Source organism: Panthera leo, chromosome D2, assembly GCF_018350215.1.
Source record: "Panthera leo isolate Ple1 chromosome D2, P.leo_Ple1_pat1.1, whole genome shotgun sequence".
Lineage (NCBI taxonomy): Eukaryota > Metazoa > Chordata > Mammalia > Carnivora > Felidae > Panthera > Panthera leo.
The window spans coordinates 45014236-45041395 of record NC_056689.1 but is presented as its reverse complement, the minus strand read 5'-3'; the positions used below and the strand labels follow the sequence as shown (position 1 = coordinate 45041395).

Below are 27160 nucleotides of genomic sequence, written 5' to 3'. Positions count from 1 at the left end.
GAGTTGGAGTTTCTGGTGGTGTTCTCTGGCCCTTTCTAGTCTTTGTTGCTTTTGGTCTTTATTTATTTGGGTTTTCTTTTTCATCTTCTCTCCCCTCAGGAAGTCCCCCTTAAAATTCCTTGCAGGGCTGGTTTAGTGGTCACAAACTCCTTTAATTTTTGTTTGTCTGGGAAACTTTTTATCTCTCCTTCTATTTTGAATGACAGCCTTGCTGGATAAAGAATTCTTGGCTGCATATTTCTCTGATTCAGCACATTGAATATATCCTGTCACTCCTTTCTGACCTGCCAAGTTTCTGTGGATAGGTCTGCTGCAAACCTGATCTGTCTTCCCTTGTAGACTAAGGACTTTTTTTCTCTTACTGCTTTCATGATTCTCTCCTTGCCTGAGTATTTTGTGACTTTGACTGTGATATGTCTTGTTGATGGTCCGTTTTTGTTGAAATCTACTGGGAGTCCTCTGTGCTTCCTGGATTTTGATGTCTATGTCTTTCCCCAGGTTAGGAAAGTTTTCCACTATGATTTGCTCACATAACCCTTCTACCCCTATTTCTCTCTCTTCCTCTTTTGGGACCCCTATGATTCTGATGCTGTTCCTTTTTAATGAGTCACTGATTTCTTTAATTCTTATATCCTGCTCTTTTGCCTTAATCTCCCTCTTTTTTTCTGCTTCCTTATTCTCCATAAGTTTGTCCTCTATATCACTGATTCTCTGCTCTGCCTCATCCATCCTTGTCACCATGGCATCCATTTGAGATTGCAGCTCAGTTATAGCATTTTTTATTTCATCCTGACTAGCTTTTACTTCTTTTATCTCTGCAGAAAAGGATTCTAATCTATTTTCAACTCCAGCTAGTATTCTTATTATCCTGATTCTAAATTCTGGTTCAGACATCTTGCTTGTATCTGTGTTGGTTATGTCCTGGCTGTTGTTTCTTCCTGATCTTTCTTTTGGGGTGAATTTCTTCATTTCATCATTTTGAAGGAAGAAAAGGAATTAATGGGGTAAAACAAATTAAAATTTAAAAAATATTAAAATTTTAAAAATATTAAAATTAAAAAAAAATAAAAATAAACACATTCACACAAAAAAATCGAATAAATGATCCGAGGTGTGTTTTGGTCTGGGTGTTGAAAGGAGCTTTGTAGATTAGAGAAAAAAGGGGAAAGAAAAAAAAAGGAAATCGTTTGAAAATTTGAGAAAATGAATACACAGAAGGAGACTAAAATGAAATGATGGAAGTAAAATAGAATTTGAAAAAATTTACACAAAAGTAAAAAATACAGTAGAAAAAATTAAAGAAACATATTTAATAAAAATTGAGAATAAAAATGAATTTCTTCTCTTTCTGTATTCAAGAAAAAGAAAAGAAATGAAAAAGGAAAAAAAAGAAAAAGAAAAAAGAAAAAAAGAAAGTTTTTAGATGGACCAGTGAACACACTGAAATATGTCTGAAATTACTTCATTTTCCCCTAGAAGTCAAACTATGAAGTGCTTTATAGTCCATAAACTAAGCAGGAGGAGAGACTTGTAATCCTGAAGAGCAAGGTTGGCCCATTTGGGTGGGGCTTAGTGTAACAGCTCCATTCTCCACTAGATAGTGCTGCTTAGCTTACTGGGGTGGATTGTTATGGCACTTGTAGGTGCATATGCGCATGAGCAGGAGTGGTGAAAATGGCATCACCCAACTACCCAGTCTCTAGTATCAGAACTCTCTTCTCCCCAATCAACAATCGCACACCCATCCTTTGTCTTCAGCTTTCATCCACTCCCCACTTTTACACTGTTGTGACCAAGTCCCAGGAAGCACTTCCCTCCTGAGTTTTGTCTGATATGTGGCTGTTTTTCCCGACTCCTTACTTCTGAGGGACAGCGGCTTTGACCCATTCTGCCCTTCTGTGGAGGGTCTCACAAAGCAATGGCTGGGTGCCGGCTGCACCCAGGAACATTTGCAGAACCATGCTGCTGCCAGTACCCAGAAACTGTGGCTGGGTGCCAGCCCACCCCAGAAAAAGTTTGCGAAATAGTGTACCAGCAGCGTTTCAGGGATTAGGGAAAATCACAATACACATCTGGCACCAGGCTTCACCCTTAACGACCTTGTTCCAGCACCAGCGAATGTGGTTGTTCTCCTAGGTACACTGGGGCCTTGCCTATGGGAAACCCACAGTGTCCTCTCAGGTGTCCTCTCAGCAAGGGAACCACCTCTCCCCATGTGGCCTGAAGAACCCCAGACTCCACTCTGCTCCTGGGGATTCACCCTTCCCACCAGAGCTCCTCCAGGTATCAAGCTTCAGAGTTTCAGTCTCTGAGCTCCCCTGTTTATAGTCTTAATGGAATTTAAACCCTCTCCTTTCTCCTTTATCCTTTTTTAGTTCAGTCCCTGTGGCTATTTCCACTTTCCCACTTTCTCTCCAGCTGCTTTTGGGGCAGGGGGGTGCTTTTCCCATATTCTCCCCTCCCCCCATCTCTGTCCTCTCTCCGCATGCAAAACGGCTCCCTGTCCTCCGTGGCTTCTCTCTCCCCAAGTTCACCTCTCCACACTGTGTACCTGCTGAGTTCTGTGGTTCAGTTTGTGCAGATTGTTGTGTTAATCCTCAGATCAGTTTTCTGGGTGTGCAGGATGGTTTAGTGTTGGTCTGGCTGTATCTCTTGGACGCGAGACACACAAAAAACATCCATGCTGTTCTGCCATCTTTGCTCTTCCCCAGAAGTATTCTCTTTAAAATCAATAATACCTCCATCACACCTTCCAGCAACATGTCATTGGAGAACTCGTCAGAGCAATGTTTTTTGGGTTTTGTTTTTATAGAAAAACCAAAACCACTCTACAGATATATTTTAGAATAAAGAAGCTTAACAAGCTGTGTGAATAATCAAGAAATTAATACATTTGTCCACAACACCAATAAACAGTTTAAAAGCTTTATTTTTTAAATGCCATTTACAATAACAGCAAATATATAAGATATTTAGGGAAGGCACTTGAGAAAAAAAGTGAAGCTCTTCATAGGGAAGTTTATTTAAGGTGCTGGAAAAGGAGTAGATAAATGAGAACATTGCCAGGTTCACTGATAGGGGAGTCTAGAGGGCAGATTCAAATCCATCCAAGTGTATCTATATATTTAATGTTACTGTAATCAAGCATTAAGAAGATTGGGGGAGCACTGAGGATGTGCTGCTTCTAAAATTTATATGAAAGACCAAATGGGTTTTCCATGTTTTTCCATGAAGCAGAGACAAACCATCCCTATTCATCCCTCTTTGCATTTCTGATCCACAGAAACTGTGCACATATAAAATGTTTTATGTCATTAATTTGGGGGTAGTTTGTTACACAGGAGTAGGTAACAGGAATGTCCCTCATTCACAAAGGACTATGGTAACACTGCACTGCCTTCTTCTCCTTCTAGATCCTTCCATGTCCACAGGTGACTTCAGTATTCACCAATAACCATTAATTATTGTACTCTAGTCTCCCAGTTCCTTGACCTCGTGAACACTCACAGGGATGTCCTCATCTAAGCCACCTCAGCTGCCTTCTTTGAATTATAAAAAAAAGAGTCTTGGGAGATTTTAATGGCCACCTGTGAGGGTTTAGGATAAGAGACAAATGGAGGCCTCATCTTACCCCCCATCTAAAGATACCATGACTCCTGCCTGGGGTTGTCAACAGGCAGGACACTGAGCAGAGCTGTAGGTCACAAAGTCACCATGCCAACCCCCCTGTCCATCATAACAAGGCCTTCTGCCCCAGCTGCGTGGGGGAAGGGCCAGCAGGTACTGGGCCCATCGCCCCAGAGCCAGCTGTTTGCCTCTTCCGCCCAAAGGGCAGATAGCAGGTGCAGGCTTGAAGTGCGCCTTGGGAAAGTGCTGGCGGGAGCCAAAGCCCCAGGGCACAGGTGGAGTCTCCGGAGGCAGCCGCCTGAGGTGACCTGAAGCGGCCAGCAGCCAGCAGCTCCAAGAAGGTGGCCAGGAAAATGGGGAACCACGGCCTGGGTGTGCCGGGCCCCGTGCTCTTTCTGCTGCTTGTGCTGCGGCCTCCACTGCTGAAAGCCGGAAGTTTGCAGCACAGCGTCCGGGGCTCCAGAGACCTGCATGGCCTCGTTCTAAGTGGGAAAAGCCTCCATAACTACCTCCGTCCAAAGGGGGGAAATGTCCACCACCTCCGTAGCCACTATTCCTGGGATAACCCGGAAAAAGATACAAGGCAATCCTGCCAGAGCGCATATGACCTTTACTTCATCTTGGATAAGTGAGTGGTCCTCCTGCCCTACCCAGCGCCCCAGGGTGGTGTGGTCCCTGAAGTCAATATGGGCAGGTGATGGCCAAAGGGGATGCCAGCTTCTGTGAGTGGAGGGGCCAGGGAGTAACCTTGGTCAGAGCCAAGGAACCTGTATGTCTCCCCTTGTTCCTGAGGGAGAAGGAATGCCCCCAAAATTTGTTCTCTGGGACTTTTCCTTTTTGAGAGAATAAAAGGCCACCATAAGGTTTCTGAATGGTTCTAAGTCCTCCCACCAGCATGGACTGGATCTGTGGCCTGCATGCCCCTTAAATAGCTGGATAGACAAGTGATTGCTAGGAGCTCCTTCTCAGCAGTTGTTAGAAGCTCGCTGGGTTTCAGTTTCTACTTTGTGAGGTGTTTTGCTTATGTTGTTTTCCACCCAAGTGAGTGGAAAGTTTTATTTTTACTGGCCCCAGAGAGATTATGTGTTGCTTCCACTGGGCATTCTCATAGTGTCACAGTTTGGAAATTCCTTTGTTTTCCCGGGGCACCTGGGTGGTTCAGTCATGCATCTCTCTCCTTTTTTTAATGTTTTATTATTTGTTTATTTTTGAGAGAGAGAGAGAGAGGGAGACACAGAATCTGAAGCAGGCAGCAGGCTCTGAGCTGTCAGCACAGAGCCTGACGTGGAGCTTGAGTGGGGCTCGAGTGGGGCTTGAGTGGGGCTCGAACTCACAAACCATGAGCTCATGACCTGAGCTGAAGTCAGATGCTTAACCGACTGAGCCACCTAGGCGCCCCAAGTGACTGACTCTCGATTTTGGCTTAGGTCACCATCTCACAGTGATCAAGCACCTCAGCGGGCTCTGCCCTGACAGCCAGGAGCCTGCTTGGAATTCTTTCTCCTTCTCTCTTTCTGCCCCAACCCCATCAAAATAAATAAATAAACTTTAAAGAGAAAGAAAGAAAGAAAGAAAGAAAGAAAGAAAGAAAGAAAGAAAAGGCAAAGAAAAGAAAAGAAAAGAAAGCCCTTTGTTTTCCTGCCAACGGTTTTGCTTTCTTCTTCGACTGCTTGGAGACTAGTTACAGTTTGTTTGCACTTTGAGAACAGTTATGTCTGACCTGGTATTGTCCTGGGAAGCAGGGCACCTTGTGATCCTCAAAAGGGGACGGATCTTCATGCTTGGAGAGATTGGAGACATTGCCTTGGTTCCATTTGCAACTTGTCTGTTGGATTGAGAATGAACTTTAGTGAGTCAATACTATCAGTGATATGATTGTCGATAATACTGTTGAAGCACATTTTGGTCTCCAAAGCCCTTCCACTGCACTTCTGTCATCCACAAAACCACCGTGGAATGTAGAGTAGAGAGGCATTTGCATCTGTGATCTCATGGAAAGGGGATGGCATTTAAAGGCTAGATGAAGTAGCCCCAAAGCTGATGGGCATGGCAAGACTCAGCTTCCTGTGTGTCCTTCTATTCTCCATGGAGGCTGATGACTAGGGGGATGTGTGTCCAGCCACCAGCTTCTAAGCAAAGCCTGCAGAGATGGGAGCCACCCTGCCCACTGGAATAAGTCCTTCCTCACTGTCCTGTGGAGGGACTTCTGAGTTGCCTTGGGCAGGTCTTGCCTCAGTGATACTTGGCACGGCCAAGGGGGATGGAGGTTTCTCTCTTAGGCATTAGGGCTGGGGGTAGAAAGGCAGTAAGGGGGTTGACAGCCTTTCTCTGGGTCATTCAGTTTGACAAGCCAGAATAACAAGTGTCAGGACTGAATCCTGCTGGATTGTGTGGATTGGAGAGGAACTGAGGGTGACCATGAAAGAGCCCTTACACACCCCCTTCCCAGCCCCAGGTCATCAGTGAGGAGTCCAGCTAGATCCTGCCTGTGGTTTACCAGGCCAGGCTTGTCTGAAACCATAGCAAACTCCTCAGCCCCAGGGAAATAACACCATCTCCCCAGGACCTGCGCACACCCAGTCTGGTTGAAGAAGGCTTTACACTTCCTTTGAGGGCCAGCTTGATGAGAGATTCCTGGAGGGTGAGGACAGACTCCCTCAGGCACTTCTCCCTGTGGCTCTTGGGGAAAGGGGAGTAATGACCACTGAGGGGGCAGCCCCAAGTGTGCAAGTCAGGCAGACGGCACTCACCAGTCACGAACCCCTGAACAAACTGCTTCACCTCTCTGTGCCTCAGGGTCCCCGTATGTATGATGGGGATCTTCATACCCACCTCACCAGGTTGTGATGAGGATGAAGGCAAGTTTGGAGGCAGTTTTCCCAGCACAGCAGCAGATACAATTGTGGAAGATGAGTATAAAATGTTACTAGAGAAGGCAGAGTCATGCACACTGGGGCTGGGAACTCCCCAGAACTGCAGGGCCCCCCTCTCCTCCCTGGATCAGCTCTCTTCTGAACTGCCCTTTGGGGTGCCAGGGTAGAGGTCAAATGCCTCTGCTTGTTGACTCTCCCAAGGCTCTCTGGGACCTCTCACCCATGTGATGAGCAGTTCTATTTGTTCATTCATTCCCTTAACAATTCGTCCACTCACAAATAATGACTGATCAACTGAGTATGTTAGTCACTGTTTGGGCATGGGGATAAGGCATCAAACACTTCCTGGAGTTTCCATGAGGAGAGAGGAAATAAATAAAAGAGGAGAGGAAGTAGTGTGTCAGATGGGATTAGCACAGGCTGGAGGTGGGGGCCGGAATCAGGGCAGAAAGATGGGAAGTGCTGAGGGAGGGCCTGTTCTGAAGAGGTGATCTGGGAAGGTGGGGCTGACAGACTAGAAAGCGAAGGGGGATAAGAAGGTGTTTTTGAGCAGAGAGGGCATGCCATTGGGTCTTGGCTGAAAAGATCACAAATGAAGGGCCCAAGGGCAGACCAGTGTGGTGGTGGTGGTGGTGAGTCGGGGGGTAGGCTAATGCAGGGATTCAGGGAGGAGATAATGGGAGTATGGACCAGTAGGGTAGGGGTGGAGGTGCTGAGTGGACAGATTCTGGATCTATTTTGAAGAATCTATACATATTGAATGAGGGAGTTGCTCATGACTGGGGCATTTCTCTGGACTGGGGACAAGGGTAAAGGGGGAAGCAGCTTCATCACTGAGTCTTCTGTAGGTAAATGTTATTACCCCTATTTCACAGATGAGGGAAGGAAGCCACGCAGGGCCAAGGAATGACCCCCTAAAGCCCTCAGATGGGAAGACATGGAACAGGAGTTGAAACTCTGGAATGTCTCCCTCCAAAGCCCATTCCAAAGTCCCTGAGGCTGAGTGGGTCCCTGCGGTGGTTTTGGAAGCAAACATAGTCTGTCACCTGCAGGAAAGCCTTGAGTGGTTCACTCCAACCTTATTCATTAGATTCATTATTTATTTGGTCATACACTAGATTGAATTGGATGAAAATTAGTGAGCCCTGCTGTGTGCCTGCACTATTTTCTCAGGCACCAGGGAGGTGGTGGGCCAGGGAGCTCCAGGCTGAGGGAGTGGCCAGTGCAAAGGCCTGAGAAGTGAGGCCCTCAGAGGATCCTGTGGGCGGGGCGAGAAGGGGGAGAAGGGAAGGGCACAGGCCAGTAGTGAGGCCTTGCGCACATGTAGAGGTGTGTTTTTCACTTCAAGGGCATATGGACATTATTTAAAGAATCACTTTTATCAAAAGAGAGAAGGATCAGACCTGTGTTTTCAAAAATACCTCTTGGCTGCCTTGGGAAGGATAGATTGGAAGGGGGAAGGATGATAGCATGGCTGGAGTGGAAAGGGGAAGGGCCTAGAAGGTCCCAGGAGGACTGTGAGGCTGGAGAAAAAATTAGAAGCTCAGAACAGGTGTGTCTACTGAGAGGAGAAAGGGCAGACAGAATTTAGGGAGCACCCACATGTGTGGCACTGGTGGAGGAAGAGGGGTTTCCATAGAGGAGAGAGGGAGAGCTTCAAGACCCATCCAAACCAAGGACGAAGCCTGTGCAGGATGCTCATTAGGGGATGCCTTGACATTAATATCTGTGCAAGGGAACAGGCAAAAATAGGATTCAGTGGAGCTTCAATGCAGACATGACAGCCTCACCTGATTCATGGGGAGCTTTGGAGCTAAAAGGTGCCTTCAGGGCTGTGCCAAGTTGGGCCAAACGATTGGGCCATCCGTCACTTCAGGTGGGAACCTCAGGAAAGGCATGCTCTTAGGTAAGGCAACTCTGCAGGTTAAAGGATCTTAGAGGGGATGACAGCTGAAGGAGCATCCTTGAAAGAGCATCCGTACTCAGCATGTTTGTGTTCTCATAGCTTCTCCCTCAGCTCAGGTGAACAGAACAGGACTATGCAGGGACAGTCTGTTGATCTGTGTACCACTTTTGGTGAACTATCCCATGCCTTTTATTTTTTCCTTCTCAGGACCCCTCACAACCCCTCAAGCTAGCCATGGCTTATGTGCTTTGATGAGGACAGAAGTCATTGGAATCTGTATACATTAAACACTATTTCCCCATTCATCCTTCCCCAAACCGTGGGAACCTCTATTTTATTTTCTATATCTATGAATTTGCCTATTCTAGGTAACTCATATAAGTGGAATCATGCAATAGTTTTTAATTTTGATGTAGTTTGATCTGTTTTTTCTTTTATTACCTGTGCTTTTGTTGCCATATCCAAAATACCATTACCAAATCCAACAGCATGAAGGTTTCCCCTATATTTTCTTCTAAAAAGTTTAATATTTTTAGTTCTTACATTTAGGTTTTGATTCATTTGAATTAATTTTTGTGGACGACATAAGAGCCTAACTACATTGTTTTGCATGTGAACATCCAGTTTTCCTAGTGCCATTTGTTGAAAATATTGTCCTTTCCCACATTGAATGGCCTTGGCATCCTTGTCAAAAATCAACTGAACATATATATGAGGGGTTATTTCCGTGCTCTTTATTCTATTCCATTAGTCTATATGTCTGTCTTTATGCCCGTACTACACTATTTCGATTATTGTAGCTTTGTAATAAATTTTGAAACCAGAAAATGTGAGTCCACAACCTTTGCTCTTATTCAAGATTTTTTAAAACTATTTAAGGTCTCTTAAGATTCAATATGAATTTTGGGATGGATTGTTCAGTTTCTGCAAGAAAAAAGTCATTGACTTTAAAAAAAATTTTTTTAATCTTTATTTATTTTTGAGAGAGAGACAGACAGACAGAGCATGAGAAGGGCAGGGACAAAGAGAGGGGGAGACACAGAATCTGAATCAGGCTTCAGGCTCTGAGCTGTCAACACAGAGCCCAACGTGGGGCTCAAACTCACAGACTGCAAGATCATGACCTGAGCCAAAGTTGGACACCAGGCACCCCGTCATTGACATTTTAATAAAGATTGCATTGAACCTGTAGATAGCCTTGGCTAGTATTGCCAGCTTTAGGATATTAGCTCTTCTAGTCCATGAATATGTGATGTTCTTCCAGTGATTCGTGTCTTTTAAATTTCTTTCAGCCATAGGGTCTAAGGGGTGGCTCAGTCAGTGGAGCATCTGACTCTTGATTTCAGCTCCAAACATGGTTTCATTGTCGTGAGATCAAGCCCCATGTCGGGCTTTGTGCTGAGTGTGAAGCCTACTTGGGATTCTCTCTCTCCCCCTCTCTCTCTGCCCCTTCCCCACTCTCTCTCTCTCTCTCTCTCTCTCTCTCAAAATAAATAAACATTAAACAAATATAAAGTTCCTTCAGCCATATGTTGTAGTTTTCAGTGTACTAGTCTTCTGCCTCTGGTTAAATTTATTCATAAATATTTTGTTCTGTTTGATAATATTATAAATGGATTTATTTTCTTGATTTCCTTTTTGGAATGTTCATTGTTAGTGTATATCGAAATGCAACTGATTTTTATATGTTAATTTTGTATCCTGAAATTTTGCTGAATTCTTTTATTAGCTCAAATAGTTTTTTGTGTGTGGAATCTATGGGGTTTTTTACAAGTAAGATCATATCTAAGAAGAGATCATTTTACATCTTCCTTTTAAATTTGGATGCCTTTTTTTCCCCTTGCCTAATTGATCTGGCTAGACTTCCAATACTACAATGAATTGAAATTATGAAACTGGGCATTTTTGTATTACTTTTGATCTTGGGAAAAGCTCTGGTCTTTCACCATCAATATGTTAACTGTGGGTTTTTCATATATGGCCCTTATTATGTTTGTCATACAACATTTCTCTATTCCTAGTGGGAGTATTTTTGTGAAGGAAGTATGTTGGATTTTATCAAATCCTTTTTCTACATCAATTGAAATGATCATGTAGTTGGTTTTTTTTTCCAATCTATTCTGCTAATTCTCTTCTATTCTGTTAATTACATTGTTTGATGTTTGCATGTTGAACCATGTTTCCATTGTGTAAATAAATCCTACTTGGTCATGGAATAAAAATCTTCTAATATGTTGCTAAATTCAGTTTGCTAGATTTTTGTTGCTGTTGAAGATTTTTGCATCCATATTCCTATAGGATATTGGTCTGTACTTGTAGTATTTGTCAGGCTTTGATATCAAGGTAATTCAGGCCTCAGTGAATGAGTTTGGAAGTGTTCCCTCTTCTCCATTTTTTGAAAGAATTTGGAAGGGATTGGTGTTAACTCTTCATTAAATGTTTGGTGACAGTAACCTACAAAACCATCTGGTCCCAGGCTTTTCTCTTTGGGAAGATTTGTGTTTTCTGATTCAATCTCTTTACTAGACATAGGTCTTTTCAAATTTTATATTTCTTCATGTTTCAGTTTTGGCAGGTTTGTGTGTTTCTAGGAATTTATCCATTTGTTCTAGATTTTCTAACTTGTTGGTATGTAATTATTCAGAGTAGTTTCTTATGATCCTGTATTTCTATAGTGTCAGTTGCAATGTCTCCTCTTCTATTTCTAATTTAAGTTAAATTTATGTATTTCAGCACCTTTGTTATTTTGTTTCTTGTGCTAACTTTGGACTTAGTCTGTTCTCTTTTTTTTCCAGTTCCTTGACATGTAAAGTAAGGGTTTTTTTTTATATTTTGCTATATCCCTAATATATGCATTTATCACTATAAATTTTCCTCTCAGAACTGCGCTTGCAACATTCTGTAGGTTTTGCTATTTGTTTCCATTTCCATTACTTTTAAGGTTTTATTTTCCCATTTGGTTTTTTTCTTTCATGCATTGGTTGTTCAAAAGTATGTTGCTCAATTTTCACATAAATGTAGACTTTACATATTTCCTCTTGCTTTTTAAATGTTTGTTTATTTATTTTGAGAGAGAGCACATGCAGGGAAGGGGCAGAGAGACAGAGAGAGAGAAAGAGAGAATCCCAAGTAAGCTCTGTGCTGTCAGTGCAGAGCCCGATGCAGGACTTGATCTCATTAACCATGAGACCATGACCTGAGCTGAAACCAAGAGTTGGATGCTCAACCAACAGAGCAACCCAGGTGCTCCTTCCTCTTGTTTTTTATTCCATGTAGTTGGAAAAGATAGCTGGTATGATTTAAGTATTTTTAAATTTGCTAAAATTTGTTTTGTGTCCTGTCATATGATCTATCCTGGAGAATAATCTGTGTGGACCAGAAAAGAATGTGCATTCTGCAAAAGTTGGATGAAATATTCTATATATGTCTATTAAGTCCATTTGACCATGATATGGTTCAATTCCAATGTTTCCTTGTTGATTTTCTGCCTAGATGATCTATCCATTGCTGAAACTGGGGCATTGAAGTTGCCTGTTATTATTGTATTGTTATCTTTTCTCCAGATTTGTTAGTATTGCTTAATATATTTAGGTGCTCAGATGTTGCGTACATATGTATTTATGATTGTTATATCTTCTTGATGTATTGACCATTTTATCATTATGTAGTAACTTTCTTTGACTCTTGTTACCATTTTTGGCTTAAAGTCTATTTTGTCTGATATAAGTATAACTATCTAATTTCTTTTGGTTTCACTTGGATGGAATATCTTGAGTTCCTTCACATTGAACCTACATGTGTCTTTAAAGCTTAATGAGTCTCTGGCAGGAAGCAATTAGTTGGGACTTGTGTTTTTGTCCATCATTTTGCAGATTTTTCTTCTGGTAATATGACCCTGTTTCTAATAACATGTTAGTACTGATGCTGCTTTTTGCTGTTCGAGATTTACTCATTCTCTATTGACTTCTTATTATGAGGAAAGGGAATTAAGCTTTCTTATAGCTCAGCTCCCCTATCTGATTTTTACCCATCCTTTCCATTCTCCCAGCATAGTTGTATCACTAGGTGTTTTGGCCGCAAGCTTCAATGATAGCAATATCTTCAAATATCTGCTAATCATCTCCATTCTCATTTAAGAGTGAGTCACTAGAACATGACTGGAGCTCTTTGTACTAGAAGCCCACATGGTTGTTTTCCATACTGCCTCCTTCCTAGGGATCTATAAGTCCTGTGGTATCTTCTATGGCCAATGAATACTCATGTTTGTCTATGTTCTAGAGTCTAAACCTTTCTTCAAAATCATCACAAACTGGAAACTTCCCCAGAGTAAGTAGGTGAGTTGTAGACTCTTGTTTCCTATAAATCTTCTTTGGAAGATCCTTTTCACACAGGGGGAAAACAGGAAAGAAAAGTAATAAGAAGGAGCATGGAAAGGGTTACCATTAATTAAGGAAGTTGTCCTGCACTTTAGCATGGAAGCTTCTGAGATAAAGTCTGCGTCATAGGTTGGTTGTCAGAGTCTAGTAATTTGCTACCCAGCAATTGTCTAATTCACCCTGATCTGCCTAGTACGATGGGTAGAGCATGGGTTTTGAAGCTAGATCTGGGTTCAGATCCATGCTAACTATGGAAATGTGGCAAATGTCATGACCTGTGAATCTCATGTGTAAAATGGGAATAATGCTGATATCATAGAGTTGCTCTGGAATTGGAAATCATGCATGTAAAGTGTCTGGTATGTATGTGTCCATGAATAATAATCCTGACATCATCAGGAACGTCTATCCTTAGTTTCCTCATCATCTACTGGCAGTTTTAGATATAGCCTAGAAGAGGTGGAAGGAATAATGGAAAGGAAAAGCCAAGAGTACTTTGTAGGGATGTGGTGCCAAAGAGCTCTGCCTCACACCAAACCACCCACACCTTCAAGGGGCAGGGAAGGAGCATTCATCTGGGAGACAATGGCAACCAGGAGAGCCAACAGATCAGAACTGGTGGAGGCTTTGCCAACCAATGCATCCCCCTTGTTTCTTGTCCAACAGTCTCACCTAGCATGACCAAATATCCTGGTTTGCCACCAGAGGTGGCAACCTCAGAGGTCCCTCAGTCCCAAGCACACAGGTCTCCCATAATTCACACTGATGAAAGTCACCACCAGGGTGACCCGCTGAAGTCACTGAAGGTGTGTGGCAGACTTTAGCTATGTGGAAGAGAGTAGGGATGAGGAGGTTGCTGAAGAGCCTGCAGGAGGGCAGAGAAGGCAGAAACTATTCCTACACGACAGATGTAACTCATCCCTCTCACTCATGTTTCTTCATTTTCAGGTCAGGCAGTGTGAACAACAACTGGATGGACATTTACAACCTTGTGGAAGATTTTGTCAAAAAGTTCGAAAAGTATGGCTTCTCTGTGTTAATAGTGTGATTTCCTCTGCTAAACCCAGCACAGAGCTGTTTGGACTCAGTGAGAATTGGAGTCCCTTCATGCAGGAGCACAGAGCCCACAGTGAGGAAAAGACAAATCGCAGTGATTCCAAGGGCCCCAACAGCTTTACTTGGCTCCTGCCTGAGAAGCTATATGACTGAGGACACAGTCTGCCTTTGAGGACCTAATAGATTAAGAAACAGGCAAACCAGTAACATAATAATTAAACACCTGGTTTAAAGGTGTCAGGGGTCAAAAGAAAAGGCAAAGGGCTTATATGATGAGCTTAAGGAAAAAGCAAGAATTTTAATTCAAGGATAGCTTCCAGAAGATGTGGCAATATTAACTAGGCTTTGATGGATGGGAAAGACAGGGTAACAGGAACCATCAGGGAGACTTCTTGTGGAGTGAGTAGTCTGTTTGGCAGCAGAGTAGGTTTAACTCAAGGTAGGGCTGGGAGATGAGGCTGCGCATGTCAGCTTGGGGCCATGGCCATAGCAGCTCATAGTGCCAGCACACAGGACCTAGATCTCCTGCTGTGAGCAATAGGGAGCAACAGATGATTCATGATTAGAGGTCTGACATGAGTAAGGTAGTGCGTTAAGAAGAAAAGTTTGGCAAAAGTGGGTAAAATGAATGGGAACAAGAGCTAAAAGCAGTAGGGAATTCAGCTGGGGATCTATGGTACCAATTTAGCCAAGGGATAATGAGGGTCAACAAACCAGAAGACAGTGGACAGGAGCAGGAAAGAGAGGGATGTATATGAATGGCTGGCAAGGGGGAAGATAATTTCTTTGAGATGAGAAGAGTTGAGCTGGGGAAGACAGGCAAGGAAGGAAGGGCAGTGAAGCTCCAAAAAATGTTACAGAAGAGAGGCCAAGTGGAAGTCCCTCCTGCAAGAGTGTGTAGATGTCTATCTCCTTTTGCATGCAGCTGTCTGTGTGAGCAACTATCTGTGTGAGTGCCTGTGTGTGTGCGTGCACATGCATGCGCACATGAGAGAGAGAGACAAACAGGCAAACAGACAAACACTATTGGGGTGTTGTGAGTGTAAGGATGGACACTCCTCCCTTCCCAGAAGGCCACACATCTTACAGACCTCAGAATTCCTTACTAAGGTTATAGGAAGCTCTGGGGTTTGGGAAATGGACCCCAAAGCAGAAGAATTGGGATGGGGCAGGGAAACTGTCATGCACCTCTCCCTGGCTGCTCGTTCATCATTTGCAACCTGTGTTGGTGACTTCTCACAAGCATGTGCTTTCTCCCCAGCCCGAAACTGCGGATATCCTTCATCACCTACTCCACAGAGGGCCACACCCTCATGAAACTCACCTCAGATAAGTAAGTGCCACATTGATCCCCAAGACAGGCCCAGTGGGTGAGACTGATGAAACAGCCAGGGGGAAAATGGGTTCCCTGAGATCACAGTGGGGAACCCACTGCTGTGAAGACTACTGGGCAGGCCTGGACTCCACTGTATACCCTGATGCCCAGGTCTAGCTCCCCTGCCCTCTCAGACCCCTGGCTGCTCTGACAATGGCCAACCCTGTGCAGCTTGACTATCTCCACCCCCTCTAAGCTTTGCCTTTCACCTGCCTGAGTCCTTCTATCTTCATTGTTCCCTGTTCTTAGAACAGGCTGGCTGTGAGGACTCCCAGAATTTTTTGGAGCAGGTGTATGTTTTCTTTATAAATGGTGACCTGCATTAAGAACCTGCTGTTGTGTGTCACTCTCTACCTTGGGCCAGTGGGGATTCCAGTGAGAAAAAGTCATAACCAGGGAGGAAGGGTTGAGCAGCATCAAAGTTTTGATGGTCTCAGTGAAGGGATCTTGTTCCTTAAGTGGGTCTGAGACATGGGACCCCAAGAGTGGGGTCCTAAGCATCAGGCTGGGAGAGGGTGCTTGAGAAAGTCATGACCACCATCCTAGGTTGGCCATGGTGGGACCAGCAGTTTTCCCAAAGTCTGTAAACTGGGAATTATGGAGCTTTGAGTAGCTGGGTAAGGAGGTTAAGATTCTCAAAAGCACAAATGACTGGAGCCCAATTCAGAGAAAGTTAAGCATCAAGGAGAGGTTGAGCACCCTCAGGACTAGATGGGCCCCAGTATTTGTGGCACAGAACCGCATTCAGGACCATGGGAAGAAGCCAAGAGCAACAGAGTGAACAGCCAACCTGCAGGGGAGGGGTGTGGTGGTGTCAGTGCATGGAGACAGCACTCTCCTGCCTGACTCCAGGACAAGCAGGAAGAGAGGGCTGACAGCTCCAAGCACTAGTGGAGGCACAAATTTGTGCATAGGTGGGGTTTTGCATTAGGACAGAGAGACCTGAGTGGGGTTGAGGTGGAAGGAAGCAAGTCCATTAAGAGAGACGCTGGCAGGTGGCAGAGAGATACAGGGCTGCTGGGCAGGGGGCTCTGGAGGAAGAGCTGCCCACTGGGGAGGGTAAGACCTCTGCCTCCTCCAAGGTGGGGGGCTCAGGGCCCAGATGTGAGAAGCTGTGGGGGGGGGCCCAGGTAGGGTCTCCATGGTCATCTCTGGAGAGTGAACAAAGTAACATCTTCCCCAAGCCAGGGTTCAGGAGTGGGAGTGGGGCCTAGGGGAGTGGAAATGGTGTGAAATTGGTGGGAAGGGGCAAGATGTGCATTTGGGAAGACAACTCACACTCAGATCAGGGCCCTAAAGCTGCCAGCTCCCAAACCCCCACAGGACCTTGACTGGAGCTGGGCTCAGCCTGGATTGGCCTTCCTAAACATGCTCCACTGCCTAGGAGTTGAGGAGGCCTTTGGCAGGGAGCCTGGGAAGGACCTCATGCAGAGAGAATCCAGGAGGGGACACTAGAGCCTGATATAGGTGTGATTCTGGAGGGTCTGCAGAGAATGTGGGAGCAGGGATGGGACCCTGCTTAATGCTTTCTGAGCCCTTTCTGCTAGGAGAGAGTAGGCTGAGGAGACAGAGTTGAAAGGGGGTTTGTTCTGGGTACTAGAAAAGCCAGGGGCCCAGAGGCTAGGAAGCCCCAGGGTTGATGGTGAGGAGGGTGACGACAGGGAAGAGATGGAGGGGATCCAAGGGGTTGAGACAGATGTTAAAGAGTAAGAAGGACTCTAGGAGACAAGGAGCTGGTATCCCCTCCGTGGACATAGCTGGGAGCAAAGTTAGAGGAGCAACACTCCCTGGGGAGAGCCTGCTTGGGCAAGAAAAAGCCTGGGGGCTCCTAGGCTAGACACTGGGAAGGGGTGGAAGAAAATCTTCTGGTATGTGGTGAGGAGGGAGAGGGCTTCTGCTGAGTGGAACAGCACCTGGTTTGGCCTCCACTGTCCATGGGTGCCAGGCCTCACCTCCTGGGCTGGGTGGGACTGGACCTGGGGCTCTCAGATCTCACCCCACAGCAACATCTCCACTTCCCACAGTGAGAAGCCCTCTCAGGGTCCCAGCTCTCCTAGCCTTGCTGTGCCAGCTCGGCCTGTCACATGGGATTATCCTGAACCTAGGGCCCCAGTCCCACCTGTGAAATCCCCCTTAACAGCAGCCGCCTGGCCACATACCCATGGCAGCAAGGGGAGCACTGCCCCTCCACCTGCATGGGCAGCCCTCGAGGCACTTCCCCAGCTTTTGGCCTTTTTCTTCAGGAGTACGTGAACCCAGGAGCCCTAGTTCTCTCATTAAGCAGCTTGCTTCTTCCTTTGGTGTCAATCCAGAAGGGGAAGTGGCTTTTTTGGGGTGGTGGGAGGGCAACGAGCCAACCTCAGGATTCTGTGATAGGGTAAGATGGGACAGGGCAGGGCTATCAGCAGGATGACCTTTTCCAAACTCAGCCTTACCTGCTGAAGGAAGAGTGTGCCTTCCCAAGGGACCCAGTAGGTGCTAGAAGCCCTGCCAGTTACACTGCGAGTACAGATTCACAGTGGCACATCCATGGGTGTGCCCCACATTCACCATGGATGATCAAGGCAGGGCTCTTGAGGGTCCCCCAGGTAGTGTGCCTGAGACAGTGGTGAGTGCAGAAAAAGCCAGGCCATACCCATGGGAGCAGCAGAGCAGCCTCCCCCCACCCCATGCTCACCAGATGGGGGACAGAGGAGGCCTGAGCAAGGCCTGTTCATATCAAGGACACAGAGCATAAGGTCATGACCAGGCTACTTGATTTGTATTCTGTCCCGACTAGACAGGTCTGCACAGTGCACAGTGGCTCCAGGATGGCTTGGAGATGTTTTGTTTTTTCGTTTTATTGAAATATAGCTGACACACATTAGTTTTACATTAGTTTTAGGCGTGTAACATAGTGACTTGACTCTTCTATACATTAGCTGTGCTCACCACAAGTGTAGTTACCATTTGTCACCTACGACATTATTACAACATCCTTGACTATATTCCCTTTGCTGTAGCTTTCATTCATGTGACTTTTTCATTCCATAACTGGAAGCCTGTATCTCCCACTGCCCTTCATCCATTCTGCCCGTCCCCACCCTCCCCTCCCCTCTGCAACCATCAGATAATGCTCTGTATTTATGAGTCTGTTTCTGATTTTTGTCTGTTTTCTTCTTTGTTTTGTTTTTTGGATTTCACATATAAGCGAAATCATATAGTATTTTATCGTTCTGTCTGACTTAATCATTCGACATAACGTCGTCTAGATCCATCCATGTTGTTGGAAATGGCAAGATCTGTTAATTTTCATGGCTGGCTAATGTTCCATTGAATATATACACCACATCTTCTGTATCCATTCATCTATCATTGGACACGAGTTGCTTCCAGACCTTGGTCATTGTAAATATTGCTGCAATGAACGTAGGGGTGCCTGTATCTTTTCAAATTAGCATTTTCATTTTCTTTGGGTAAATACCCAGTACTGGATCATATGGCATTTCCATTTTTAATTTTTTGAGGAACCTCCATAATTTTACCCACAGTGGCTGCACCAGTTTGCATTCCCACCAGCAGTGCACAAAGGTTAGCTTTGGGCTCTTTTTAATAGTCAATACCTCATACCACCACAATCCCTTTTCTGATTTTTTTTTTTTCAGAAATGAAATAAGTGATGGTCTTAATAAACTTCAGAATACAGTGCCTACTGGAGCCACAAACATGCATGAAGGATTTAAAAAGGTACCGAATCTAGAGCAGAGATGCTTTATGGAGTTCTTAGAGTATCCTGGGTCCTCCCACCCAGGACTCCAACACTCCTTCATTTCCTTGCAGGCAAATGAGCAGATTGAAAAAGCAAACTCTGGAGGTAAGCTTCCTGGTGACTTCATTACAGGCAGGTGTGGGGACAGAGCTAGTCCTGGACCTCAACGAGGTGCAGACCCTCCTTTGCCCCTTCCTAGCGCTGATTCTTAGAGCAAGGTGCTTGCCCTCTCTGTGCCACAGGTTCCTCCTCTGTGCAGTGAGGATGAAAACCACCCCCAGTGATGAGTCTCAGAACCACATGGGATCATGTGTGTACCATCTAGGCTCTTGGTAACTGTGAGGTGCTTGACCAACACTTGGGCTGCCTGAACAAGAAAAGCCAAGGGAACCAGGAGCAGACAGGATTCTGTTTTCAGAAAAAAAGAGCTGGATTTCCCCTTTGCCCACACTTTGTCTCCATCACATCTCTGGCCCTGGTGCCTTTTCCCTGTGGTTCCTTCCCTTTGGTTGATGTCATCCTGTGACTGTGCCTCCAACACTGGAAACGGCTGTGCTCTGCCCGGAACCATGTTCATCTAGGTTAGGGCTCCAGCTCTTGCCAGGAAAGAAGCATGGGCCTGGTGGGGAAAGGCACTGAGCTGGGCACGGCATCCTCAGCCCGAGAGCCTCTGACCTCACCTTCTGGATCCCTGGGCCTGTGGATACAGCAGGTCTTTCTGCACGTGCTTGCCTGAGCCAGAGTCCCGCCTTCCACCGAGCTGCGAGACACCTTGTACAGTCGAGTCTGGCTGTCACTCCCTTTGCTCATCTAAAAGGCTGACGCTTGTCCAGTGAAGCCAATGGAATTGCCTTTCAGGGCAAAGGTTGTGAGTCTGGTCATAGTGACCGTAGTAGGAAGGGCTGGAGCAGGGCTCAGTACCATCTGTAATGTTGGTCCTGTCTAAGTCCCCTCCTCCTTCCAGGACTGGGCTTCTAGTCCTCCAGGCACTTCTGATACTGGGTGCTAAGGTCGGCTGCCTGTCCTCTGGAGGAGGAGGTGTGAGGAACAGTGCTGTGGACCCAGCAGCCTACAGAGTGTCACTTGGGTGCCTTTACTGACCAGGCCACTTGCTTTTTCTGCAGAAAACAAAGTTCCTTCCATGATTATCTCCTTGACAGAGGGAACACTGCTACCAGAGTCCTTTGATGAGACTAAGTACGAAGTGAGTCTAGTCCATCATTACCAGTATTTTGTTCCACATAGTTAGTGATTTATACTTACCACTTTCCTTCTCTTAGGCTGCAAAGGCTCGGAAAATGGGGTCAACCATTTATGCCATTGGTGTAAAAGACTATAGGAAAGACCAGGTAATTCCAAACAGGTAACCAGGTGCCACCTATAATCCTAGATGAGGAACTTTCAAAGACGGCTTTCCCAGGGTTGCCCAAGGATGCTTCTCGGTAGAGGAGAATAATGGCTAACAAGGAAGAAATGAATAACAAGTATCGTGTCAAATCTCCACACCCAAAGTGCGAAGTAAAGTAAACTAAGGGCTTTCCCTTCCCTAATGGTGGGCTGCTGGCCAAGGCCAGGGTCTGGCCCTCAGAGACTAACGCGGCATGAGCCAAGAGACTGCCTCCTGGAATGGGGACTTCTGGGTCCTAATCCCCTACCTATGCACCCAAGTCACCTCCTCTCCCTTGTAGCTGTTGGAAATTGCAGACAGCCCAGAACACATGATTGGAGTGGACAATGGATTTAAGGAACTGAGAAGCATCGTAGAACCAGTGAGTAAGGGATGTGAGAAAGGGGATGGGGTGACATCTCACCACAACCTCCTGTACACTGTCCCTGACCTGCCACCCCTCTTTCTATTCCAGCTCACAAGTAAGGCGTGTATTGAAATTACAAAAGTAGAGCCTTTGCATTTGTGTGCAGGAGGTAAGAGCTAGAGTCACTGTTGTAAACACAGGGATGTATGTTGTGAGTATGTGTTGTGTGTGTGGTGGGTGTGATGTGAGCATGCAGTTTCAGTGTGTGGTGTGTGTATGCATGCGTAGTTGTATAGACGTGTGCATTGGATATGTAAGCAACTGTATCATTTTGTAAGGTGTTCATGCCAGGAATGATAAGTGGGTATGTGTGTAATTCTTTTGTTTTTGTTTTTGACATAATTTGTATATATCTCTCTGTATAAGTTTAAAATATACCATGATTTCACATACACATATTGCAAAATGAGTACCACAATACGTTTAGTGTTATAACTTTTTTTTTAACTTTTATTTATTTTTGAGACAGAGAGAGACAGAGCATGAACAGGGAAGGGGCAGAGAGGGAGGGAGACACAGAATCTGAAACGGGCTCCAGGCTCTGAGCTGTCAGCACAGAGCCCGACGCGGGGCTCGAACTCACGGACCGCGAGATCATGACCTGAGCTGCAGTCGGACGCTTAACTGACTGAGCCACCCAGGTGCCCCCTGTTATAACTTTTTAAAATATCAGAACCAGAAGTTTAATTAAGAAATAAGAAAAAGTATATTTTGAAAGCCCTCAACAAAATGCCAGCAAATGGAATCTGAATCTGACAACATGTAAAAAGAAGAGTCCATCAATAATAATTAGGTATCACCCCAGCAATGCAAGTCAATTCAGTATTTGAAATATCAGTGTAACTTACCACATCAGCAACATGAAGAAAGAAAAACATGATTATCTCAAAGGACGAATAAAAGAATTGGAACAGTTCAATGGCCAGCATCATACTAGAAACATAGTCCGACAAAAGGTATCCACACAAATACAGCAAACAACACACCTTGTTCTGTGGGGAACGCCTCTCCCCGACATCTGGAACTTCACAAGCGTGCCCTCTCCCCCCCCTACAAAGGTCCCTGAGTCAGTCTGGTGAGGACATCCTGTGCAGTGACTTTTGTGATAGAAGCCCCCTCCCTGCGATGAGCTCTGTGTGTACAGGCTTATATGTCTCATCATGGAGACTGGTACTGAGGAGGGTGGATAAGCACACTTACTCCCCTGGTAACAGCACACACAGCTGGATCTGGCCAAACGCAGACCCAGAGACCGGGTCGGCCTCTGTGCTCTTAACTGTAAGGCTATCGTGCAGTAGACCATGGGGTCAGACACAGCTGTGTTCAGATCTGGCTCTGCTGCAACCTGGAGCAAATTACCAAATATCTGTGAGCTCCCCTTTCGTCTCCAACAACACCCACTAGCACATCTCTCGTAAGACGTAAGGCCGCGCGATCTTACAGGGACCGGCACAGGATCTAGAAGCTGGGAAGCCCTAACCAATAGTAGTGGTACTAATAGTCCCACCATCCTTGACGCCTCCACCCCAAGGCTGAGCTCATGGGCGGGGGGGGGGGGGGGGGGGGGGGGAGGACATAAAATCACCAGTATGAAAGCGTCTCCCGCTGAGCCAGCTGTTGGCAGCAGCTCTCCGACTCTTCCTGTCTTCTTAACCAACTCACAGTGAGAGGTTGGAGGCGGGCAGGAGACTCCCACACAAGTAGGCTCTTGCCCTGCTTCTGCTTTAAAGCACCCCGCCGTGCAGCCGACCTGACAGCTTCATTCCTCTGATTATGTCCCCTGCACACACGCAGGTCATGGCGTCTGAGCAGCATGTCAAACTGCAGGTGCAGACATCAGTCGTTGTCGATCCCCCATGGCGGCCTGGCCAGGGTTACAGGTGCCTGCCACACACCCGCTGACAGCTCAACTCAGCATTTCCTGCTCTGACCTTTAAGATTGTCGCCCTCTTGACGAAAGCTGCCACACGACATGACAGTCACTTGGAGGCAAAGCTCAAGGCAGGAACCTGGACCCCAAATGAAATAGAAAGAGCCATTTCATCAGGCTGTCATTTGAAATAAATCAGTGGGTCAGGGTGCCTTGGGAAGCAGACAGGGCATGAGCACGACACTCCTGACCTCTTCAGTCTCTCAGGGTGCTCTCCAGGATGAGGCAGAGAGGCCTCTGCTGGCCTTCCTGCCTCTAGGCCTGTGCTCCGCACAGGACCTCAGGGCACTGAGAAAGCCCCTTCCCTAACCCCAGCCTGGCCTGGAAGTCTGAGGCCCCTGGCCCCACAGCAGGGCCAGTCAGGTCTTCCCTCAGCTCTCAGGCTGGGGGTGTCACTAGGCTTCCTACAAGACCCTACTTCCCCCCACTTTACAGGGTCCAGCCCATCCATCCTTTGACGCCACACTCACAGGAGGTTCATCCTTGTCCCTTTCTTGGTTCACTGGCCCCTCTGGATTCCCACAGCCCTTGGTCTGTCCTTCTCATTAGTCGCTTCTCACCTTGAATGTGCCATGACTTCTGCTTGGCTGTGTCACGGTTGATTCTTCTCATTCAGTTCTTTGATGTGTTACCAACCTTTTATGAAGGAAATTTTCAAATGTACAACAAAGTGGAAACAACTGTGCAATGAACACCCCTGTCTCCACTACCTGGATTTTGCAGTTAATATTTAATATCTCACCATATTTCTTTAACATTTATCTAATCAGTGCTCTCTCTCTCTCTCTCTCTCTCACACACACACACACACACACGCACACACACACACGCACACAACCACACACAGTGCATCTTATTTTTTTATGTGTTTCAAGTCAATTACAGACATCAGGCTACCTCACTTCTAAAGCCCATCATTCTGCATATCTTTATTTATAGAAATATTACTTAAGAGCTCTCCTTAAATTTCAGCAAACTTCAGTGTATTTTTTGACAACTTCTGAAAAATGCACACTCCAGGAAGACAGAATTTACCATTGTCCCTGGAAAATCCCCTCAGATCACTTGCCAGACAATCCTTGTCCCTAACCCCTGAAGGCAATTCTTCTCAGTTTTTCCTCCATAGGCTGTTTAATCCTTTAAAATCTCTTCTCAGTAGACTCATGTAATATGAAAATTGTATTTAAACATTCTGTTTGGCCAGGTACTCTTGGCACAGTGGTTTGGAGAATCATCACTCCTGTATGTTTGTTGGGTATACTTGGATTTTTGTGTCTGGGAGGACAGCTAGAGGTGGCACCTTCTCATTCTTTTTCCTGTGTGTGGCTGGCCCAGAGCGAGTGTCTACAAAGCCCAACAACCATGGCACATCAGTGGTGGCACATAGTAGGACACAGGGCAGAGGCGGGCTTTTCTCTGAGAGCTTATGGACAGGTCCTGCAGGGTGGCCAGGAGACTCACTGTGTGCAGAAGGCAAGGCAGACTGTGGGGCAGTAGGACCCAGAAGGCAAAAGCAGTGCAAAGACACCATTGCTACCAGCTTGGATAGCTACTGTCCCTCTACAATGAGGTTCCCCTTTTTCTACTACTACTGCCTCCCAGAAATAGCTACCATATATAATTGATCATATAGATTCAAATAGATATTTACATAAGCTTTTCAAGGTATTTTTACATTAATGGGATCATGCAGTTCATAACATTTTCCAGCCATCTGCACATACTCCATTACACGGATGGGGGAAATTTCTTTCATTAGTCTCCCCTGGTCGATATTGTGGCTACAGCAGGCTGTGCACACCCTGAGGCTCACCTCTCTGTGGGCATGGGTCAGGATTCCCCGGATCAATTCCAGAAGTAGAATTGTGGCATTAAGAGGACACACAGCTTAAACGTTGGTCAGTAGAGTCGAATTTCTCCCAAAGAGCCCGTGCTGGGCAACAGATGGTGTTCCCAGAGCCCAACCCTCCCAGGACAGGTCACTTCCACCTGGTGCCCTTGTCAGTCTCATGGTTGGTTGGTTGTCCTTCCTCACTGCTTGGCTTCCTCCTGACCTTGTCAGTGGGCTGCCTGCCTTCCCAGCTCCTCTCTCTGGAGCCCCAGGAGGCCTGATGTAGAACTCTTCCTCCAGAAAGAAAGTTCTCATAAAGAAGGATTGGTCTCCCTGCCAGGGACTGGATGGTCCCCGTGCCACCCGAGAGCAGGTACACAGTGGGACTCTACCTAAGAGACATAGCTCCCTGCAAGCCAATGTTCATCCATCCTTGGCTTCATTCTCCTCCTGTGTGTGTTACTGTTGGAGGAATTGGGTGAAGGGTGTTGGAACCAAGGAGCAGCTACTAGACAAAGCAAAATCCTTTAAGTCCACATCTCTTCTGCTCGAAAGTCTGACACCATCACCCTGCCTTCCACTTACCGAGACTTGCCAGAGTGATAAGACCCTCTAAAGGGGCAGTGCCTTGGGGACACAGAGGGTGCTGCTGCGGAGAAGTGGTGACTGAGCAGGGCCTGAAGGCTGCAGGGTGCACACTTTGGGAAGGGGGTCACAGGCATATGGACAGCACGTGCTCTTCCTGAGAAGTGCAGGCACTATGGGGCCATCCCTCTGAAGCAGCCTCATGATAGCTACTCAGAACTAAGACAAGAGCAAAGGGGGCAGAAGTGGGTCCTGGAATGGGTACTTGAAGTCAGGTCCTGGCCCTGTACCTGCCAGGGGTCTGGAGGAGGCCACCTGCCCTCTCTTAGCCTCAGGTTCCCTCTCTGTAAGCTTGGGTAGGAATGCCTAGCTCACGGGTATTAGAGGTTAAGGAAAGTGTAGATCGGCCCATAGTATACGCTCAGTTAGTGAGGAGTGTCATTTTGGATGAACACCGGTGTTACATGGCTTGGCCTGGCACAGATTTGCCCACTTCTGGTTCCTTCTGCCTGTGTGCTTGTGGCAGGAAGGCTCTACTCACTATTTTTGGCTCCTCTGGAGCCTGATCTGTCCACATGCAGCCAGCTGACTGTTCCCTTCTCTGCCTGTATCTAATTACAGTGTGGGCTGTCAATTTACAGTTCTGTCTTGCAAGGAAATGCTTCTTTGCAATAAAAAATCCTGGAATATAAATTGCAGATGACACTTCCTTGAGACTGAGAGCCAAAGCTCTGCTCAGGGTGTCCCTAGCCAGGCTGGCGAAAGGGTGCACAGGAGATAAGCCCAACTGCTCCTTCCTGGCCAATCACAGAGCCCTGTGTCATGGTGGGAAGGGTCCTTATGAAGTGTGAGCCTTGAGCAGGCAGCCTGGCACAACTGAGTTCAAAGCAGCATTGTACTGTTGGTTACTGTGTGTGGGAGAGGACGTGTCACTTACAGACATCAAGCCTCCGCTGGGTGGACCACTGCCATCAGTGCCCTCGGGGGCCAGGCCGGTGCCGTGAGCAGGAGGCATGTGTCAGGCCAAGCCAAGGATGGTTGATTGCATGTGGGGTGTAGTGCAGTAAGGCAGGCGCTGGCCCCTGAGGAGCTCCCCTGATGTGAACAGGGCCCAGCCAATGGTTGTCATGCAGAAGTATGAACCCACCATTTCCAGGTGGTCCCATTTTTGAAGAATGCTAGTGATCTGGGTTATTAGGGAAAATGTGAAGGCTTTAAGTGTTGATACCCATTTTTGGAAGACACTTGAATGCCTAACAAACCACAACAGCAGCCAACATTGAGCCACAGGCCCAGAATCTATTTTCTTCAAAGCAGAGAATTTGCAAACACTGCCCTGATCAATGGGAGTTGCAGGGAGACCTGAAGCAGGAGAAATAAGGGCAGCCAGGTCCAAGGTTGTGCTATAATAAAGGTTGTGTAAATAAATAAATTGAGCTAGGGCAAACCAAGCTTCCAGGATTGGAATGACCCAGTCTGGGACAGGAGGCAGTGATGGAGGCTAATGACCTTGGGCTTGCAGTTAAAGACCCACATGTTATCCTGGCTAAATCCTTAGGGATCCAGTCTACCAGCTGTCTTCTGTATCCCCTAGTGTTTGCTTCAGGGGAGGCTCAGCAGCCTGGTGAAGGTCTAGGGTCTAGACCTGCACCTCACATATCAGTGTCTCCACACTCAAAGAGGAAGTGCTTGCTGAACCCCAGGTGGGTTATGTGTAGTCCACGAAGCCTCAGGCAAAGGCAGGGGAAGAGCAATCATGTGAGACTTCCAGAACCACAGCTAAGACAGGATTTCTTCCATGGGGGATTCTTTGTGCAGGGTCCCAGAATCTTAGCATATACAGAGGATGAGGTTGGATCCCTTTTTGGACTCCAAGTATCGGGGTGAAGATGAGAGGCCCCCCTACAGCCTAAATCTCCCCTGTTACTCAGAGTGGACCCTCCATTACACTGGGTGAGGATCTGGCCTCCAGAGGTCAGCCTTGTTTGTTTCAACATGTTTGCTTCCTGAGAATTCCATTTTGTGGGGGGACATGCCTT

The 27160-nt window shown here is 46.4% G+C and overlaps 1 protein-coding gene across 2 annotated transcripts in view; it reads left to right on the top strand.

Moving 5' to 3' along the window:
• The first annotated feature begins 3771 nt into the window (after positions 1 to 3771).
• The window catches only part of LOC122201990 (anthrax toxin receptor-like), a 36935-nt gene continuing 13546 nt past the window's right edge, over positions 3772 to 27160 (top strand). For both annotated transcript variants that reach the window (XM_042908081.1, XM_042908080.1), the window contains exons 1-9: positions 3772 to 4255; positions 13731 to 13802; positions 15100 to 15171; positions 18858 to 18939; positions 19033 to 19066; positions 20086 to 20165; positions 20242 to 20310; positions 20650 to 20730; positions 20824 to 20884. In XM_042908081.1, the coding sequence (XP_042764015.1) occupies positions 3981 to 4255; positions 13731 to 13802; positions 15100 to 15171; positions 18858 to 18939; positions 19033 to 19066; positions 20086 to 20165; positions 20242 to 20310; positions 20650 to 20730; positions 20824 to 20884 (826 nt within the window). In that variant the 5' untranslated portion in view covers positions 3772 to 3980. The remainder of the gene's footprint in view (positions 4256 to 13730; positions 13803 to 15099; positions 15172 to 18857; positions 18940 to 19032; positions 19067 to 20085; positions 20166 to 20241; positions 20311 to 20649; positions 20731 to 20823; positions 20885 to 27160) is intronic.